Source organism: Dermacentor silvarum, chromosome 11, assembly GCF_013339745.2.
Source record: "Dermacentor silvarum isolate Dsil-2018 chromosome 11, BIME_Dsil_1.4, whole genome shotgun sequence".
Classification (NCBI taxonomy): Eukaryota; Metazoa; Arthropoda; class Arachnida; order Ixodida; family Ixodidae; genus Dermacentor; species Dermacentor silvarum.
In genome coordinates, this window is record NC_051164.1 from 119,710,029 (window position 1) to 119,731,792 (window position 21,764).

The 21,764-nt window shown below is 47.6% G+C and overlaps 1 protein-coding gene across 2 annotated transcripts in view; it reads left to right on the plus strand.

Moving 5' to 3' along the window:
- LOC119433196 (phosphatidylinositol 3-kinase regulatory subunit alpha-like) overlaps window positions 1-21,764 on the plus strand; it is a 143,347-nt gene that overhangs the window by 26,253 nt on the left and 95,330 nt on the right. For both annotated transcript variants that reach the window (XM_037700344.2, XM_049659248.1), the window contains exon 3: window positions 11,973-12,186. In XM_037700344.2, coding sequence (XP_037556272.1) covers window positions 11,973-12,186 — 214 coding nt within the window. The remainder of the gene's footprint in view (window positions 1-11,972; window positions 12,187-21,764) is intronic.

The following is a 21,764-nucleotide window of genomic DNA, read 5'->3' on the forward strand; positions in this document are numbered from 1 at the left end:
GCCGCGGCAGCTGAAGAAGAGCTTCCATTGGGTTGCCGCCGTCTCCGTGATCCACCCGTCCTTTCCGGCCTCCAGCTACTTCTGCCCCTCGTCGTCCCAGAGCGTAGCTGGGCTGCTCTCTTTTGCTACGTGTCCCTTCTCCCATTGGCCACGTAGCTGCGCGTGCACTTTTGCGCTTCTTCTTCTACTTTCATATTGCATTCCTTTTATTCAGCCGCTCTTATGTTCTAACTTCTTTTTCTTTATTTCTGCCACCAACTCCTCGTGTCTTCTTGTTCTCTTCTTATCTTCTGGTTTTTCTTCTTCTTTCTTTCTTCATTTTGTTGCTCATGACATATGCCCACCTTCAAGAGTTTTTCCATTTGAAAAACTGCTTCTTCCTCCTTGTATCGTCGCCTTCATACGTTGTTCCAGCACTAACGCTTGACGGTTTTCACCATTTTCGTCATTTGCACCAATCTGTACACTCGCCCCACCTCACTTCACGCGTTCACTTCACTGCACACACCAGAGCTCACGATTTGACACCAAAAAGTCATTGTCGCGCACTACTTTATCACAGCACTACTATACCACATGTTTCTGTAGCACTCAGTGGTCCAGTGCTTCACAGCAACACTTACACCACTTATACAACATTACTAAATCTACTACGTCCCTAAACACCGCTCCTATAACACTGCTCACAGTTACTAATGAGCCTTCACACGCCTATACTCAACCACTCCGCCACTTCACAATCTGCGCTACCAAACTCTACAAATGGCAAAATACTATCAGTGGTTTTCGTCCTACAAATACTTTACAACAAGAAGTGCGTTTACACGCAACATTACCTTAAATATATTCTTAGGATATTACCTACCACAATGATGGCAACATATGAGCACATTTAGGAACACTGTTCTATTACTGATATTTATACAACAATTTTCATAACTTTTGTGGAACCATTTCTTAAATTCTTCTGAACAAATATCCTGCTAACAAACATCCGCCCTTAAATGCAAGGTACACTCTGACTCTTTCCGCATAAACTATTTTACGTCCTAAACAGGAGTGGTATTCCCAATCAGCTTAACTATTCGAACCGCAAAAGAATCCTTGTCCTCTCCCTATTGGAATTCCATTTGATACCCTCAATGTTGTCGTAGTGCCTTCCTCTTGCGTCGCTGTCGAGACTTCCCACGGTGCCTACTTCCCTTTTTAATTCTTCTCTTTCCTGCACGTGCATGGTTCCTGCCTGGCTTCGAAAGTCGCCTGTGGAGTTCAAGTTTCGCCTCCCTTTTAATTGATGGAGAAAGCTTCCTGAACGCATGCTTGTTCGCGCGCCATCTCGCTCTCAGCAGTCTCCTCATCTTCCGTCTGTACTTTCGGGATGCACGCCTTCTTGAGCGGTTAGTGTGGCTGCTGGCTTTGTCCTTGGACTTGAAAAAGTCACTTTCGAAAACCTTTTTCTTCTTTTGGGGACATGCTTGGGATCTGCAGTTAAATACATGTCGCTCTTGCTCTGAAACTTTGCGACGTTCTTCGAAGTCATCATCTTCAGATGCTCTGCTACTTCTCACCCCAAATTTAAATCCCCCTCTCATGGTTGCGTTGCAATGAGCAATGCCATAAAGAGTCGCCCATCGGTGCTTTCTTCGTGTCTTTTTCTTGGGTGGTGATTCCGTCTTTTTCTTTTCCTCGAAGCAATTTTTCGATCTGCTCTTTCTCTTATGCTTCTTTCTTTTCTCTTTCTCTGTTTTCTCTACTATCTCTATCTCTCTGTCTTCTGTCATCGCTTCCTCAATGCGCTCTTCTTTCTCGCCACTCTTAAAACTTGTGCACCTGTGGTCGTCTGGGTCAGCAACATCTTGCTTGCAGGTCACTAGCTTGTGTTCACAGGAGTTTCTGCAGTCGAAAGTCTCCATCTCTTCAAAAGCCTTGCCGCAGTCAAGCACTCTCCCTTCCTGCGCGACATCTCCAATTGCTCTGCACTGAACACACACCGTATGCGGCGTTGCGGTATTCCCCCCCTCGTCAGTGTCCTTCGTTTCTGGGAACCGTTCGCCCTCATGAGCACGACCCTCTGGCACGTACACTGCACTACCGAAAACACACTCTTCATTCGGGTGTTGTACCCCTTGCTCACCAGTGCAATAGGACTCGGCGGCGCGGTCATCGATAGCCTTATAGTGGCAACTATTCTGTCGCAACAGTTCACTTGTGCGAGACTTCTCTTCAGGTATGCTATGACTGCTATGTATTAGGTTGACTGCTTCTGGCATCTCTGTGTTTTTCTCTTCGAACTGTTTTTTCTTCTCACATGCTTGCCGAAGTGTCTCAAGTTCTAAAGATCGAGCGGCATGGACACGGTTCATTACATCCTCAATTAGTTTAAGGCCCTGCTCCTTGCTAAGCTTTTTCTCGCGAACCGTAGCTAATATGCTGTCCCAATCCATCTCCAGACCACCAAAAATCTGTGACAGGGCCGGAAATGGTGGAATATCCTGGAATCTTCTGATTCTGACCGAAGGTCGTGACATAAATATTATCCCACAAGTAGAGACAGTCAAGTATCTCGGCGTGATATATGACGGTTCACTGTCATGGAAGGCACACATTGACTATATTGCAACAAAAGGTGTTCGTGCGGTTGGCTTGCTGCGTAGGCTGAGCAATAGTCGATCAGGAATGCGAAGAGCAACGCTTTTAACAATATACCGCATGTATGTTCGACCGGTATTGGAATTTGGATGCGTACTGTACTCTGGAGCTCCTGCATATAAACTTCGCCCCCTTGTTCTTCTGGAGAGGCAGGCTTTGCGACAATGTTTAGGGCTACCTAAATTTGTAGCAAATGAAGTTTTGCATCTGGAAGCTAGGATGCCATCTCTTGTTACGAGGTTTCGATTATTAGCTGTGCAGTCATATTTAAGACTATGTGAATCCCCTATAAGGCGTTCACAAACAGTTTTCATCTCCCAGCCGGACTTGTTTTTCGGCTTGTACTGGCCGCGATTCCACACACCACAAATTATTTTTATTCAAACTCTCCTAGATCAAATAAACATACAAATTCGTGAGGTGAGTCCTGTTGTTTACAACACCAATTCCATTAAAATTCAGTACGATGATATTTTTCCTAAAAATGCAAAGGCATTATCTTACCGCATGCTAAGCTCAATATTAAATGATTACTTTTTGCACGTTCCGATCGAGACAGTTATTGCCACTGACGCTTCTCAAAATGAAGAAAAGTGTGGAATTGGAATATTTTCTCCTATTCTTCATTGGTCGTTCCCTCTTCGCCTCCCAGACTTCGTACCGATCTTTCTAGCGGAATTTTTAGCTGTCGTTCTAGCCCTCCGTAAACTCAATACATCAACACGTTCCACAGTGATCGTGATGGATTCTTTATCTCTGTGCTCCTCCCTCACAGCGTCCGATAATTCCCCAGTTTTGCGAGCTTTCAGATCGTTAGTGCCCCCTCACTTAGCTTTGATTAGATTGGTGTGGGTACCAGGGCATAAGGGCCTATTTCTAAACGAAATGGCAGATTCGTTGGCGAAAGCGTCCCTGAATGGCCCGGTAATTCATATCCTACCGATTTCAGCCTTCATCATAGGGGCTAGATTTCGGAGAAAAATGATGCTGCGTGAATTTCACGCCCCTTCTTTAACAAACTCGTCAGATTTTCAGCACTTGTCGCATTATTGGAATAGCAAACTCTGTCAAACGCGATCACTTGAAGTCGCAATCACTAGACTACGCTGCAGAATTCCATTTTTAAATTTTTACCTACACAGAGCTGGTCTGGTTCCCTCACCTAACTGTCCCTATTGTGGACAACATGAAACATTAGATCACTTTCTCATTGCCTGTCAAAGATATTCTGAATTGCGAAAAAGAACCTTAGAAACACCGTTCCGCCTTCTTAGATTAGAATTAAATGTTCAAAATTTACTATCATTGGGGGCCTCTACCCTTGGGCACAGCGACGGGAAGGTTGTAAATGCCATCCAGAATTACATTACAGGGTCAGAAAGATTTAGATGACAGAATCACGGCTTAGGGTACCGAAATATTTTTACAAATTTGATGACTAGCTGTCTACTTCTTTTTTTTTTAGTCATCATTTATTCCTTTATTCTATTCAAGTCATTTGATATATTCTAATTATTCATTCTCAGATGCGTATATATTCCCACATTTATGTTTGTATTGTTTTATACATCTCCCTTCTTATTGTTATTTCAAACTACCCGTTTCTTGGCCAATCCCCCAGAGTGGGTATGTGCCAGTAACTCCAAGGCTCTACATCTACATCTACATCTTCTCTGTCCTTCGTCTTTTGACTGGTTTTTACTATTCAGTATGTACCAACTGACCCAGACTGCTACTCTACTCCGATACTTGTCGAGCTCCGCTGCAGTGCACGGCTACCGGCGGCAGACGACCGGCTCGGTTGTGCCCGCATCGCAGGCGACGGCACCGCCAATATCAGCGCATTGTCTTGTTTGTGTATAATTATAGCGAAGAGCGACAACAACGGTGAGAAAATATCGCGGCTTGTGAGCGGTGATTCATTCCGACGCGCCGTCAGCTTTAGCTTTCGAGTGAGCCGGAGAAGGCCTAGCCGCCGAACGATCAGCGGCGATGAGGCTGTCGTCGGTGCCAGGGTGACCACTCCTCGGTCACTGATTGGCCACTTCGCTGTACGGCTGCAGCACAAATGGGTCCCGGTTCCATCCTGTCTACGGCAAGGAAATCTCGCCGCTCGCGAGCGAAACTGCCATCAAACGGCGACCCGCGTACGGCGAGTTGGCATGCCGGTAACGTGGACGGGCCTTAGGTGTGCACTTCGGCGTTCCTTGCATGTCCCTGTCTGGAAAGAGTACATCAGTATCTATGATACCGTACAAATGCTGCACCATTTGCAATGGCCGGAGCACGCGCGAGCGATCGGCTGTTTGGGACGCGGACGAGGCACTCGCGGAAGGCAACGCCGGAAGCTCGCTTTGTAAATGGCCTCCGAGCTCGCTCACATTGCGCGTCAGTGCCGTCTCGGAGGCCATTGTTTATTTGCCTCTTGCGTCTACCGCCACTTCCGCCATCGGCGCTGAAGTCTGGACTGCTCGGTCTTGCGGCGCCGAGCGAGCTGTGAACCGGTGGCGCATTGTTCTCTGTGCCGCCGACCGCCGCCGCGTGCTGCCGGTTGGCGCCGACGCCGAAAATCCGTCGAAGATTTCTCCCTTGTGGTTGCGCCTTAAAGGCCACAGCAGCACATATATTTCTCTCGTACTAGCACTTTCAGATGATTGCCACATGTTGGTTTTGATGGTGACTTCTGTACTGTGGTACATACCCACAATGGTGTATGTGTGATACTTGGTACTGGCCAAGAAGTGGCTGGTACATTTAAAATAAAAAGAAATGAAGAAATACAAGCCTATATAAGATTTGTCATGCTGCATAGCACAGGTACGCAAGAGCACATTTGCGTGCCAGTTTCTTTTACGACAAAAACGCACAAATGAAATGGGCTAATTTATAGCATTTCATTCACTGCTTCAGTAAAACTTCAGTAAACTTCAGTGTGGCACCATGAAAATGGCTGCAAATTCAAACAAACCCTTGTCCACTCTTCTTCTCGGAGGAGCGTGAGCGTGCCAGCGAGGCAACCTGGCATGCTAGTATTGACAAGCCACATGTGCGGCACCTGCGGTGCAAAAACAGCCGGCAGCAGCACAAGTTCCTCAACGATTCCTGTAAACACTTAGTAGTACATGTAGTACTGCCTCCAAAAATGAAGAAAAAAAAGAGGGAGAGAGGTAAAAAGCTTATGCAGATCTGACCCCACGTATTGAAATCTGAGAAGCGAAGCTTTTGTAATCTGGTTAAATAATGCTATGCAACTGTTTATATTCTTCACTGCGTTTTGCCCTATAGCGATTACCTGCCTGCCAGTGAAGACAGCGAGACACAGAAACTCCCACCACATAACCGCACATATACTGTCTCCGTCATTGGCCCCCTTTGCTATGACACTGTGTAGAGTCTGCACGCCAACAAGAGCAGGCTGATCCTGGAGACATTGCTGTTGTACATGTCACTTTACTTGGTGAAAGACCGACCAAGTAGGTGCACCAAGCCCCAGACACTAGGAAAGTAGGCATTGTAATGTTTTTAAATAGGCTCTGGCCACCCCTCGAGCTTGGTGAAAAAACTTTGTCTGTGGATAGCATACACTGCTGTGAACATGTCAGCCAAATTTTGCAGTCGTGCGCAGCGCACGGAGCTTGCAAGCAGAGCACGATGTCACCTTTCTCTCTAACGCTCTCTTTCCAGCAGAAGCGTGCTCCTCACACTTTTCTGGATGCTTTATTTCGTAATATAACAGATTCCCATATGTGGCTGCTATTGGCCATTAGCTGACATCAATCAAGAAGGGTATTTGGATCAGTGCACTTCTTCCTACTGTTACTGTTTATATTTAATGACACAGTTTAATAAACAGGGTTAAGTAAGCAAAAATCTGCTTTTGAATTTCGATAATAATTACAGAAGAAACCGACTGTAGTCTGCTCGCGCTCGGCCATGGCCTCTAGCATAGGAATTAAACTTTGGCCACGCTACTTATCGGTGTCTTAGCCATCGGGTCTCACTAATTTCGACTAGTTTTGAGCACTCAACTAGCCTCGAACCATGTGAAACTTAAGGTCAGACCACATGCACGCTTGCCAGCACATGCTCACTCCTGGCCACTCCTGGTTAGGCGCCTTGGCAGACTTCACTTCGTAATGAGAGCGCTTCAAAATGCGCAATTTGGATGTGGCTACTATCCTTCGGTCAAGCTGGTGCACGACAAAGCCGGTCCGAACCACGTAGCACAGCCAGAGGGGAGCATATGAGTGCGAGCGCGCACTTAGTCCTGTCGTGCAGAAAGCAAACACTGCAATTGCGTGTAGCTGCGGTCTGCTGCGTAGCGTAGATACCGCACCCCGCGGCGAGTTCATTGGCTAAGGGCACTGTGACTCGTTGAGGACAATCGTGCTTGGCGAGTCGTTGGCACCAAAATCGGAAATAGTGGCGTTTATGGGAACATACAAAATCTAATTTCAACGGCACGCCACAGTGATGTTCAGTAGGCAGAGCATTGTAGGCACACCCTGCTCTGCCGTAGCCTTTGCAGGGCAAATCATTGAAGAAGGAGTGGAAGCACCACGAACGGTATGTTTGATTAGCAATAACTCTGCTTCTGCTGGACGCATTGAATAACCTTTGCGGCAAACTATTTCTGAAATAGTCTAATTTAACTTCAAATGCATTTCTCGAATTCTGTAAAATGCCCCTTCAAGCAAAATAAAAAATTGGGTGAGTTGGTATAAGTTCACCATTTTGAACTGCTGCGCAAGAAACAGAGTGCAAGAATAGGCGCACACAATCGCTACACTCACAAATGAATTTTTATTAAGAGATCAAGAACTTAAATGAATATCAAAAGTGCACATGCATGCACAGAACATTTCTATCATGAACAAAAAAAAGTATATATATAAGCCTTAAAAACAAATAAAAATAAAAACAAATAAGGAAATGTAATTTCCACAATGACTGCCACTTCCCTCTAATCTGCTTAGGTTTGCTAAGTGAACAGACGTGCAGAAGATGTTCGATTGAATGCATTTGCTGCTCCTCCGCCTGTGTTTCTAAGACTCGATGTGCCTTGGAAAGACTGCTCCTGTGACTCTCAATGATGTAGGTTGCTGACATAGCTTCTTTATCGTTATGACTGTTATGACACTCAGTCTCTTGAAATGGCAGATTATGAGACACTGTATTGAAAGAAGAGAGTTATTACAACATGCAGCCTCAGTTCTTGCATCATCCCTCCAGCAAACGAGGTTACTCATGAAATCCGGTTGTGAGGAATGGACCCAAGGTCTAGCATTTCATTTTTATTTTTTAGTTGTGTCTGGTCATTATGTAATCAAAGAAAAAAGAAGAGAAGAAGGCTAGCTCAGGGCAGGTGGCATGGCCACACATGAGCTTGGAAGAGGGAAAAAAAAAGTAGCAAGACATACAAATGTGCTTGAGCTTCGAAGCCACAAGACCCAAAGAACCAGTGCGCGGTGCCAGTTCAAGAGCTTCAGGTGCCATTTCTGTCACAGGCCTACGAGACCATGGATGGTCATTTGGTGCAGCTGGTGATCGGCGCCTGCATGGAGTGCCGTTGCTGAGGCCCGTTTCTGGGATGAGGCCTACTGGAGGCACTGGCTGTGGGGTTTCGTCTTTAGGTCAACTTGAGGTACAGCCGGGTACTGAGGCTGGTGACAACAACGTGGTTGGGTGTTGCACATTGTATCGCAGCCACGTGCCATAGTCTACAAAGCTGCAAGAACTGTGCCACCGGTGCCTTGGCTCGCCTCCACGAGGGCGATGCGACGACACCAGTCTCTGAAGTGGTTCTTGTGGCTTGCGATATGTCGTTCCTCTAGGTTTCCGTTTTAACAAATTTGCAGTACGCCCATGCATACATTCAGAAGCCACTTTAAAGGGCACCTCACCAGGGCACATAGCAAATTTTGGGTATACGCTGGAAGTTGTTACAGTGCCCTCTATGGAGCATTTTACCGCAAGAATTTTTCAAATTGGTTCATTAATAGCCGAGATAGAAATATTTCAGTGCCGCGAACCCATGATTTCAGGAGGCGAGCACCACTGCCAAGAGAGACACTCTCTCCACTTGTCTCGTATAGCCTCCCCGAGAGAAATTCCTCCCCTGCATTCTCGCATGCCAGAGACGGAGAATTGCGTGACACATGCGTCGCGGGCCTCGCTTTTTTTTTTTCTTCCTCGCTTTCTTGCTGCATGGCGCGAGCTGTTCCGTTTGTCTTGTTTTGCACAGTGCATGAGTTTGCACGCTATGCACGAGAACACCCGACTAACGGTAGGTATAAGTCAGTGCTGCATGAACACTGAGGCAGATGCAGACGGATCACAGAGCATGATCGCGCGCTGGAAGATGGTAGAGAGAGTGAGAAACGTTTATTCTTGAAGCAGTGTCCCGAGCGAGGCCCAGTATCACCCTGAGGTGGGAAGGTTCCTTAGTCCAGGAACCCTCTGGCTTCGGCTGCCCTCTTGGCCCTGGCGACGAGTTGTCGTTGGTCTTCCAGGTCCCCGAGGGCGAGCTTGGCCTCCCATGTTTCGAATAGGTGGTCTTCGTTTGCTTGTGGTGCTCGGTTAGCGTCCATTTCCGCCTGCATTTCGCTGTCTTCATGCCACGGGCATTCCAAGAGCAAGTGTGCCAGGGTGTCGGGAACGTTGCAGAGTGGGCAGAGGTAGCTGTGGAGCGTCGGGTAGAGGCGGTGCATTATAGTTCCGTGAGTGTAAGTATTACTTTGTAGGCGTCTAAGGACCATGCTTTCTTCTTTGCCGAGGTTTGGGTGCGGTGGAGGGTACACGCGGCGCTCGAGCCTGTAGTGTTGCAATATCGCCGAATAGTTGTTGGGTACGGCTTCCACGGCTCGCGGGCAGCGGTGTGGGCCGCTTCGTTCCCCTCTAGTCCCTCGTGTCCGGGTACCCACGTTACGCAGGTGTACGGGAGCGGAGTGCTACGTTGTTGTAGTACCTTGGACTGCATCAGCCGAGATGCGGCCCCTCGAGAAATTTCTACAGGCGGCCTGAGAGTCGGTGAAAATGACTGCTGGCGTCTGTGCATGTGGTGGTGGCGAGAACGATTGCCGCTTCTTCCGCCGTTTCCAGGTTGCGTGCCTTGACGGTTGCCGATGCTAACTCGCGGCCTCGGGAGTCTACGACGCTGAGAGCGTACGCGTTTCGATGCGGATACTTGGCCGTGTCGGTGTAGCGGGCTTCTGGGTCTTGCTTGAATCTTCGTTTGATGGTGTTGGCTCTAGCTTGCCTTCTACTCTTGTGGTATATGGTGCTCTTGTGGGAAGATGGTAGAAAATAGAAAATTACATAGTTTCGCTGTCAGCGCACGCGACTGCACGACATGGGAACAAGCAGATGAAACGGAAGTACATCTCTCTTGCTGCAGTGCAAAGTAAAACAAAAACACACTGACATTCACTTTGCATGTTTTATTATTTCTCTAAACTTTAACTCGTTTATTGAAGCAACAGATTACAGGAATAACAGATGTTGCCTTGAATAATTCTCAAAGTGCCACGTGTCACTATGAGTGACGTAACAGCATATGCATGTACGTAGGTGCACTTTCTAATATACATCATCCCCCCGTCTTGGAGCGTGGCAACTGCGAGAAGGGCAAACGGCGTTTAGTTTGAAATTTCAGATCTTTCCGCGGTGGTTGGGATGTAGCACTTAATAGACACGATTGCTAGCGCGCATTGTATACACTACACTTGTCAGCTCGAAATGACGAAACCTGGTGAGGGGCCCTTTAAGCTTCGATAGCATGCATTTCCATGAAAGACATTTACTTTGCTCCTACTCGATGCAGCCACGCACGCGATTAGAGAGCAGAAAGCACTCGTGCAGCAACCCCCCCCCCCCCCCCCACGGAAAACAGCAGCGGCAGTTGTTAACTTCGCTGGCTGGTCTTTCCCCATTCTGTTTAGGAAGACGCAGCAGGCTGCTCCAGAGAGCACAGGATTGAGCGGCTGTACTTTATCAGTCGGTTCTATAAAACCATGCACTTTGTTTTTTGACACTTTTGTTTGCTGTACATAGGCTGTGGTAATTCAGAAATTTTGAAAATGTTGGTCGTCAACATTTACCTCAAGCATGCGGCCGCACTGAAAACAGCAGCGGCAGTTGTTAACTTCGCTGGCTGGTCTTTCCCCATTGTGTTTAGCACGACGCGGCAGGCTGCTCCAGAGAGCACGGGATTGAGCGGCTGTACTTTATCAGTCGATTCTATAAAACCATGCGCTTTGTTTTTTGACACTTTTGTTTGTTGTACATAGGCTATCGTAATTCAGACATTTTGAAAATGTTGGTCGTCTACATTTACCTGAAGCATGCGGCCACACTGGAGTGCATTGCAAGCACTAACATATTTAACTGAACTGATATATTTTTTTCACAACATATAGGGTTGTTCATTTTCGGGTTTTATATTTTTTAAATCGGGTGCTATTTTTGGAGCTGATAATCGGGGAGAAATCTGGTTTTTTGTGGAACCATTCAGAAATTCGACTTTTTTCGGGTTAAATTTGCAAATGTACTAAGTTTACTATTACATTCGGCTTTCTTTCCTTTTTTTTTAATCGGAGGGTATCACGAGATTCTTAACGCTAACGTGTTAAAACTATGGGTGGGGGGGGCACTGATAATCGGGGGGGGACATCAGGCTTTTTTGGCAAATACTCCGAAGTTCGGCGTTAGTTTGGAAATTAATAAGTAACAATGACATGAACATTGATAACTTCTAGGAAATGAAACATTTTATTCACGAGAAGCTAGTCATCGATTTTTTACACATCTTGTTACACAGCCAGCTTCCGTAGGATGTCATGCTGAGTTTTCTAGCAAATACTCCGAAGTTCGGCATTTGTTTAGGAATTAATAAGTAATAATGACAGTAAAGAGCATTCGCAACTTCTAGGAAATTAAACATTTCATTCACAAAAATTTGGTCATTGGTTTTTTACACATCCTTGTTCACATACATAATCGTCTGCATGCACAACATGTCGGTCTCCATCCGACACCTGTCCGATCTTTGAACGTATCTCAGCTGAGAGAAAGTCGTCTCGACATCAGAGCTTCCATTAGCTAGGCACAACATCGTCAGTGCAGCATTTGCCAACCTGGGGTAGTGAGCGGTAGAGCCATGCCAATAGTCAATGAGTTTGACAACTGTGTTACTGGTGCTTGCTTCCAGAAAGTACTGGTTAAACACGTCGTGAAGCGAATCCACTTTGTTTCTAAAAATTGGGTTTTACCCGAAAACGAACAACCCTACATATAGCCAACCGGAGTTTGACTCATATGCGCAGATGGAGTGCTGGGTCGCTGTCTATCCCTACCAAGCACGCCGCCCCGATGAGCTGTCAGTGGTGGCTGGTGAGCGATTCCGTGTCTGGCCTCAGCAACAGGTGCAGCCGGGCTGGCTGTTGGGTTGCAGCCTGCGCACTGGGGCTCAAGGGTACCTGCCGGCTGCATATGCACGCCCCACAGGGGGGCTGGATGACAGTGGATACTCCGAGCAAGGTAGAGCTCACTCATTTGCATTTTAATGCTATTAGCATTCTTTGGGAAATTGACCCATTTTGCGATAGGTCTATATGTATGTCCACGCCTAATATCTGTTGCAGCAACTTGGGTCACCGGGTAGTTCATGGTCAAATGAGTAAAGCATTGGTCTGCTGAGCTGAGAGAAAAGGGTTCAAAACCAACCTTCGGACCAGCTTGGGTCACTGGCTATGTAACCCTGGGTATGTGGCGCTCTTCAGTGAACCTTTTTGATGTGCCAACTTGAACTTGACCCTTGCGTTAAATTCAAATAACGACAAAATTGGCCATTTTAAAGCAAATATTATAAATCCCATGATTTTTAGCGTCACGTTTTCAAGGTGTAACTTTACGTCTAGATCCAATCCATAGACAAATCGGCTGAAGTCAGAAGTTGTTGTTGGTTGGAATCAACGCTGTTTTTGCTGTGCTTGTGACTGGTTACGATGCTGCAATATTCTACGGCCTTTTGCATTTTAACTCCATTCTTTCGAGATGTTATGGCGACGCAGCACATTCGGTATGACGGTTGCTTCGAGAGACGAGCAATTTTGATGGCCGAGGAGCTACGAAAGTCTGCCGCGGCTCGATGTCTCGACATCACTGAGTTGACGATTTGCAGATGGCAGGACCAATGGCACGGCCTCTTTAAATGCTAGGCCAGTCGGAAAGGCTCTGTGGAACTTGAAGTGTCCTGGTACTGACCTTGAATTAAATAGTTTTGCATTCTTTTAAGAAGTACTTAAATCTCGAACAAGCTCGACGGCATGGAGAATGACTTGATTCTCGGGCGATCACTTTCGAGATAGTTTCGCTTTTGCAAGACTCAGCTCGCCCCGGCACCGAACTTCTCGAAGTGTACTGCCGACAGTTCTCTAGGCCTGATGGCAAGCTTAGGACAGCACCAGAAACCCTTGTCGGGGACGCTTTCAGTGCAGAGCCATATGAAATTTTGCGAAAGTGAAACTACGAAAGTGATCGCCTGAGAATACTGCCCAAATAAATATCCGTCACTTCTTCAGACGACCATGATGAGTGAAAAGAACTAGTTTCCAAATCACGATTCCTTGAATAAAGGTGCCGTTTCTTTTTTCCATTCATGGCGCGTTACATTAGTGTTTTTATTTTTTTATTTTTTTAATTTCGGGTGGCTGGAAAGTCGCCCCTCGCGTTACAGTCGCAGTCGCATTACATTCAGGTAAATACAGTATTGCACACCTCTTATCAGCCGGCTGCAGTGTGCTTACGTGCCAGCCTTCCAGCCTTCGTCTGCTTAGAACTTTTTTTTTCTTTTTTTTTTTTTTTTTCTCGGACGGTACCAGAGAGGCGTCATACTAGGCGGATCGGCATATGATTGCGTCGTATAATCTATTTCTGGGGGGGTGTTGCCGAGACCAAACCAATTTGTCGTAAAATCCGAGTCGTTGCCTGACCGGGGGGCGTATGATCGAGATTCCACTGTGATCCTATACTCGCATAAAAAATCTCTAACCTGCCTGCCGTGGTTGCTTAGTGACTATGGTGTTGGGCTGCTAAGCAAGAGGTCCGGTGATGAAATCTTGGCCATGGCGGCTGCATTTTGACGGGGACGAAATGCGAAAACACCGGTGTATTTAGTTTTAAGTGCACGTTAAAGAACCCCAGGTCGTCTAAATTATTCCGGAGTCCCCACTATGGCATGCCTCATAATCAGATCATGGTTTTGGCATGTAAAACCCCAGAATATAATTTCTTTTTTTTTTTGAAATCCCTAACCAATCTGCACATATACAGTCAAACCTCAATATAACAAAGTCTGTAAAATCGGTAATTTGCTTCCTTATATCAAAATATTGTCACATTGAAATTTGAACTTTTATGCAAGTAAGCACAGTCTCCAATTAATCTTCCTTGCACAGTAAAGGCCGGATAATTAACTAACTAAATTAACAAGCATAATGTAAGCGTGCACAGGCAAACATGAACAAATCACACTGGATGAGCGCAGACACTCACTATCAAAAAACTGGCATGAGGAAGTGCCGCACCAGCAGCGAGCGATGTAACCTTCGTGCTGTCTATCGCTTAACGCAGACTAAGCGCCGAGAACACACAGCACACAGAAAGCTACGAGCCGCCGACACACCTACACTGCCTAGACTCTGCCTAGACTCTGCCCCTAACGCAGATCACTTGCAAGGTACGGCCGGCGCAGTACACAGGTGATGCCAGAGTACAACGCCGCATTGGGCACGCACTTTTTCCAAGTTGAAGATCGCTTTCAAGATAAGGCCTCTGCTGGAGTAAACCCCTCCTCCCCCCCCCCCCCCCCCCCCTTGTGCCTGGTGTGCGACAGAAGCGCGCTTCTGCCCCGCCTTTCTCCTTCGCACGTGCGAGATCGAGGCACAATCGTTGGCTGACCCTTGCACGCTTTCACTCGCACATACAGCATACGGTGCGCGGCGACGATGCTATCGCCCTTAGACTTTATACGGAACAGCTATGGGCCAAAACCAATTTTAGGGCCCCAGCGCGTCAGACACCATCTTTAGATAGCAAATAGGGATCTCAAAGGCCATGCTTTTGCTGACAGAAACTGAAAATACATCGTAGGTGTCGCCCCGGCACTTTGGGCGGCCCATCCCATCGTCAAGCCACCAATCCAAGTGACACGAAAAAGTCAACGTGGACTCTCGGGCCGGTGCTGGGTGGCAGTTTGCAACGCATGATACAAGAACGGCCCCACAGTTGCGACACAACAACGGGTTTACCAATGCATTGGGTCCTATGGGAGCTATGCCGGGACCGGCTGAAAACGATGTAACAGCCAGGAAAACGCAGCACCCGGGAATGTAACAGTGGGGTTCTACTGAACTTAAGATGTTACGAAGCAGAAGCCGTCGCTAGCCTTTTCCACAGGCTAGCGCATGTGGCATTAGCATGGCACTGGCAGCTGCCAGCTGATGACACAGAACTTCGTCCTCCTCGTTTCAGTTTGCTAGTTGTCTTCACCACAACACTAGCCCGTCAACAATGGAGCGCTGTCCCGGAGCAAACTACAGTGGGGCACTGAAGGCGGGCATGAAAAGTTCAAACAAGCAACGTTAACAATGTCCCATTTATGGTTGAACCGACGGTGCACCTGGGTCGGCAGCAGCAATCTCATACGTGACATCGGCAAGGTGTTGTAGGATCCTGTAGGGACCTGAATAATCTGACAAGAATTTTTGTGACAGGACAACATGACGAGACGGTGACCACAGGAGCACGAGAGAACCAGGTACAAACTCGACGTCCCTACGGTGCTTGTCATAGCAAGACTTTTGGCGAGTCTGTGAATCTGCAAAGGGGACGTGCACAATCCAACGAGCTTTGGCCGCCAGACAAATTGCATCACGAGCATAAGCACTTTGCAACTACAGTGCATTGGGAAGTACGATGTCTAGAGGCAAAACAGGGTGACTGCCAAGCAGCAAGTAAAACGGTGAGTAACCAGCAGTGTCATGGCAGGACGAGTTATATGCAAAAGTTGCGTAATGCAGAACGACATCCAAGCCGTAGTGGTCTTCGGAGGCTTGCATAGCACGCATGTTGGTGAGTGTTCTGTTGAGGCATTCGGTAAGGCCGTTTGTCCTGGAGTGGTCAGCAGTGGTGACTTGGTGTGCAGTACAGCATGAGTGAAGGATTTCATTAAATCCTTTTGATAAGAGGTAGCGTCCGTGATCGGTGAGGAGCTGTCAAAGAGCACCGTGATGCAGTGTAACATTGTGCAGATGTCCGTACGTCAACAGGTCGGCAGGGCTTGTGTAATGGCGTAGCAAGTGGCATAATATGTTGCAACGGCAACTCATTTGTTGTGTTACTGGCAGTTGACGTTGGGAAAGGGACAAGTAGATCAAACCCCACAGAAAAAAAAAAAGTTTGGTAGAAATGTCGGATCAGTTGCAGACGCCTGGAGAAGCCATGGAAAGGGCTTGCGGCATTGGCACAGATCACGAGTGGTGACCTATTGGCGCACAGAACGGTAAAGGTCGGGCCAGAAGAAATGGCACCGGACTTGGTCGTATGTGCAGGTAACTACAAGATGCTCAGCAGTACGTCGTGAAGTTGCTGGAGGACAGTGGACCAAAAGTGCACAGGAACGGCTAAGAGGAGTGGGGCGCCATCGGAATGCAAATTCCGTCTGTATAGGGTTCCATCGCATAGAGTGAACAGGTGAAGTGAATGATCAGGAGTTGCAGAGCGTAAACGATTCTTAATGGAGCATAGACCAGGATCGCGCGACGTTGTTCGTCTCCAATATGGAAGAAGTCAGAGAAAGATGTTACAAGGCAGAAGCAGGCACTGGTCTTTTACACAGGCTAAAGCAACACGACCAACACGAAAGGGTGAACTCTTTCTTAAAGCTTGGCACCAGCAGCTGCCAGCTTTTGGCACAGAACTTCATCCTCCTCGTTTCAGTATGCTATTCGGCTTCTTCACTGCGACACTATAATGTCTTTCAGTTCCTACGTAACAACAAATGAACAAAATAAATGAAACACTGACTGTAATGATGTGGCAGGAGTCGGTCCAACATGACACAAGATGTCCGCCGTTGCAGTTTTGGAGGGGCATAGATGTCTGTCTTCGTAGCACTTGACAGGGCTGCTGCTGCCTGCCAAGACAACGTAGCGCAGGACGTAGTCGGGGCCAGTTGTGTGTAATGCCACTGACATGGCCAGGCGGTTGCCTTCATGGCACTGGACAGTGGCTGGTGACGGATGCATAGGACTGGGCAGGTTCCATGGAGTAGTGCCACGGCACAGTAGTCAGAGCTCAGGATCTGGATCTGTTGCTGGACATCTCCAGGTTGGCCTTTCTTCGGTTCAGGTCCCCGATGGAGCTCATTATCTGGATCTGTTGCTGGCCATCTCCAGGTTGGCCCTTCTTCGGTCCAGGTCCCCAATGCTGCTCCTTCACTACCCCAAAGCACAGCTGGAGATGTGTTTGGCCTGTTCCGAGTCCACATCAGCAATTGCCAGCTCAGCAGCCTTTGCCTCCTTCTTCCTCCTGCTCTCTTGTGCCTTACACACTTTTCGCATATCATGTTTCTTGATCACGTCATTTTAATACAATTAGCATTCCTTGGGAGTTTCACGCTTTCTTTTTGTGGATTTCCTTCCTATCTATCACTCTGGTTGGGTCTCAGTTTTCCCTCTAACTTGCGTCACTGGGTAGTCCATGGTCTAATATGTAGAGCATCTGGCTGCTGTGTTGAGGGCATCTGGCTGCTGTGTTGAGGGAATCAATCATTGGACCAACTTGGTCACTGGTATGTGCCAATGGGTATGTGCCGCTCTTCACTGAACCTCTCCGACGCCAGCTTGGGTCTCTGTTTATCTGCTATTGGGCATGTGCCACTTTTCAATGAACCTCTCTGACACCAACTTGGATCACTGGGTGTGTACGATTGAGTATGTGTTGCTCTTCAATGAACCTCTTTGATGCAAAGTTGCGTCTTCGGTGCTACGAAGAAGCTCCGGTGCTGGGCGGAATAAAACCTGCATTCTCTATATACAAACTATCTTGTCTGAATTTACATTCGCATGCAGGCCTCATGGTGGTGGCGCTGGATTGTGCAGCGTGTCCAGAGGGAAATGCGGGAGAGGAGCCCGGCTATATACATGCCTCAAACATGGCGTGCCTCTGCGGTGGCATTAGGATAGGTTGCTACATTGCTTCAATGCTAATTGTGTTAACATCAACATTCATTGTGCGATGGGCTCTGGGGGAATTTCTTTCTCTTCTTTTCTATTAGTTCCATGCATTCTGATTATTCGTCAACTGGTGCCTTCTTTTAAACCGAAGCTTTATATGCCTAGGCGAAATCGTATATAGCTAGGCGAACTTGCCTGTGTACAGAAAATTATCATCATCAGCATTGGCTCGAGTGTCGTCGTCTTCTTCAGTAGCTAGGCTCGTTGGTGCCGCTCGGGTTGCGCTCGTGCTCAGGACGCGCTCGTGCCACTGCTCCTGCGTTGGTCGTCGTCGTCTTCCATAGCTGGCTGTGTTGCCGCTGGGGAAGCTGCGTTTACGGGGGTATGAGCCATTCATTGTCTTACGTAATGGACACATTTAATTTTGAAGCAATTTAATTTCGAAGAATCGCAAGTGGCAATGGCGGGCGAATGCTGCTAACCACGCCGCCAAGTAAACTCGAGACATTGAACACAAGCAACAACAGGGGACTGCGAGCATACCATCAGTGACATCATTCTCTCCATCATAGCCAAACGTGTGTGTAACCTTATAAGTGAGAAATACTTTAATGAACCCTCGGGATCAACCCAGTGATAAACACTGGGGCCGCACGTTTCAGCTTCGCTGGTTAACCATCTTCACGGAATGGAAGGGCCGACAAATTTTTTCTTTTTTCTCTTTAGCCATATGCACACAAACCTCGCACCACACTCGTGATAAACGTACAGAACTGTTCCTGAAAAACTTTTTGTTACTTTTTAAGCCCTAGAAAGGCATCCAATATTTGCTGTAATTTCTTGAGTTACCACGTCGTCGGACTTGTTACCCCGCACCTCTACCAAGAATGTTGCAGGTAAGAAGTGTTTATTTAGAAGGCTCGGAATCGTAACATTGGATTGGGCAAGGCTGCAGGACTGTAAAACAAGTCGTTGTCTTCCGTTTCTTTCATGTACAGACGCGCTGCTACAATACAAAAATTTTTTTCATCAGTGCGCCTATTAGCAGTGGAGATGTTTGGAAAATGGAAGTGAGAACATAACCAAAGCTTTGACCTGGTGGTAATGGTCCTACAATGTCAATGTGGTCAATGTCGCACCGATGGTCAGGTTGGAGGAACTGCCATGTTGGGGAACGGGGTACTGATAGACATTGGCACGTTGGCCAGGTGCAGATGCGCGTAGCCAGTTGCGTAATTCGGCATTCATCCAGGGCCACACATAGCGAGAGGAAACAAGGTGCTGTGTGGCACAAACACCTGCGTGGGCAAACTGGTGCACTGCATTGAAAAGCTACCTGTGTCGCAAACGAGTGTGGTGCCATCAAGCTGCATATCCTCGAGACGCATTGATGTAGCTGATGAGTGAAGTTGAGACAGTTCGGGATGATGAGCTTGGTGCGACACAAGTGTCTGCACTTTGAGGGGTATTGGGTGTGACGAGGATGTCATGGCGTCCACGCGACGGAGAGCGTCAGCAGGCACATTTTGTTTACCGCTGACGTGTCGAATGTTGGTGGAGATTTCCGATATAAATGTGAGATGGCAGACTTCTTGCGGCATATATGTCGACAATTGTCAATCAAGCGCATACGTCAGGGGGTTGTGATCCGTAAAGATGGTAAAGGATTGGACCTCAACAGTATGGCGAAAATAACGAACGGGGAGGTAAATTCTGAGCAACTCATGACTGAAAATGCTGTAGCTGCCCTGAGTCGGGGTGGGTATTTTCGAAAAGAAAGCTAGGGACTGCTAAGAATCGGCGAGGCATTTCTGGAGAACCGTTCCCACAGCCATGCTGGACAGGTGGTCATGAGGGCCAGAGGCATAGCTATGGGGTTGGGATGTGCGAGCAGTGCAGTATAAGTGCTCTTGATTTTGTTGAAGGCATCTTTGGTGACGGCATCCCAAGGCAGCAAAGACTCCTTGCTCTTCAGCTTTGTGATGATGGTTGGTCTGGGAAAGTCGGCTACTGCTTGTACTTTTAAAGAGAGTGGGTGAATGCAACTCGAGTCAAGATGATGATCGAGGAACTCGAAGGTTGAAACATCAAACTCGTTCTTCGAGACGTTGATGACAACATCGTGTTAAAACGTGTGCTGTAGCAAAATGCATAGATGTTGCAAGTGCACTTCAATGGATGAACTTGCCACCATCAGATCATCCGTATAGACGAAGACGAAGGGCAGGCAATGCGCGACCAAGTCAATAAAAGGTTGGAATGACTGGGCGGCATTTCACTGACCAAATGGTATTCTCAGGAACTCTCAGAGGTCCAAGGGTGTCGTGATAGCTGTCTTCTGTCTATATGGCCACCAAATCGGGATTTGGTGGTATGCTCAGACAATCATTTTATTTATTTTTTAAAGTATATTGTGGTCAAAATGACCATGCAGGGGGGGTTACATAGATAATGAAATGGTCTTTGTTGTTTTGCACAACAATATTGTAATGAAGAAGAACGCCGGGACATAGTCAGCAGGATTGCCAAGAGCATCGTTTGCCGTAGAGGCTCGAGCTTGGAGACTGTGCTCAGTGAAGCGCGCTACCCGTCATCGGCCCTTCAGCGAATAAGCCTTCGTTCTCGAGGTTTCTCACAAGTGACCTCTGGCGAAAGCGGTGAGCGAGAAAGAGCGTCAGCGTCAGAATGCTTCCGCCCTGAACAATACATCACGCGTGTGTCGCACTCCTGGAGTCACAGGGCCCAGTGAGCGAGGTAGCCAGGTGGGTCTTTTAAGTTCGAAAGCCAACAAAGTGCATGGTGGTTGGTCACTACGTCAAAAGAGCAGCCATATAAATGAGGGCGAAACTTGTCAAGCACCCAGACAATGGCCAAGCACTCCTTTTCCATGACACTGTAATTGCCCTCCGCCTTGGTCAGCGTGCAGCTCTCATAAGCCACGACGTATTCTGTGTGGCCAGGATGACACTGTGCAAGCACAGCACCAAGGCCTGCACCACTTGTGTCGTTGTGTACTTCAGTAGGAGATTGAGGGTCAAATGGCACAGGATAGGCTGCATCGTAAGAAGATGGCGTAAAGTGGTGAACGCATGGTCACAGACAGGGGACCACGATGACAGGTCTTTTGCGCTACAAACAGTTGCGTCAGGAGTGATAGGATAGATGCGCAAAATTTCTAATGAAGCCCCGGAAATAAGAGCACAAGCCGATGAAGCTGCGAAGTTCTTTCATTCTAGTGGGCTTAGGAAATGCAGAGACAGCCCGTAATTTCTCGGGATCCGAAAGAATGCCATCCTTGGACACAACGTGGCCGAGGATCGTAAACTTGTGTGCGGCAAAGCGACATTTCTTGAGATTAAGCTGCAGACTGGCGTTGGTCAAGGAACTTGGCATGGGCTGAAGATGGCGCAGGTGTGTTGTGAAGTGAAATCAGGGGCGAATACCACAATGTCGTCAAGGTAACAAAGACAGATCTTTCATTTAAGGCTGCATAAAGCGTTGTCCATCATCCTTTCAAATATAGGAGGCGCGTTGCAAAGTCCGACCTTTACAACGCCTTGTCGGCCTCGGCCACCAGGACCTGCCAGTAGCCTGACCGCAAGTCTAATGAAGAGAAGAACTTGGTGCCTTGTAAGGAGTCCAGAGCATCATCAAGGTGCGGCAGTGGGTAAACATCTTTCCATGTGATCTTGTTTAAGCGCCGAAAATCTACACAGAAGTGTATAGAACGGTCTTTCTTTGTGACGAGTACCACGGGAGAAGCCCATGGCCTCTGTGAAGGTTTAATCACTCCTCGACGGAGCATGTCGTCGACCTGGTGTGCAATGACGTGGCGTTCCGTAGCGGATACGCGATACAGACGTTGGCGCAGTGGTGAGT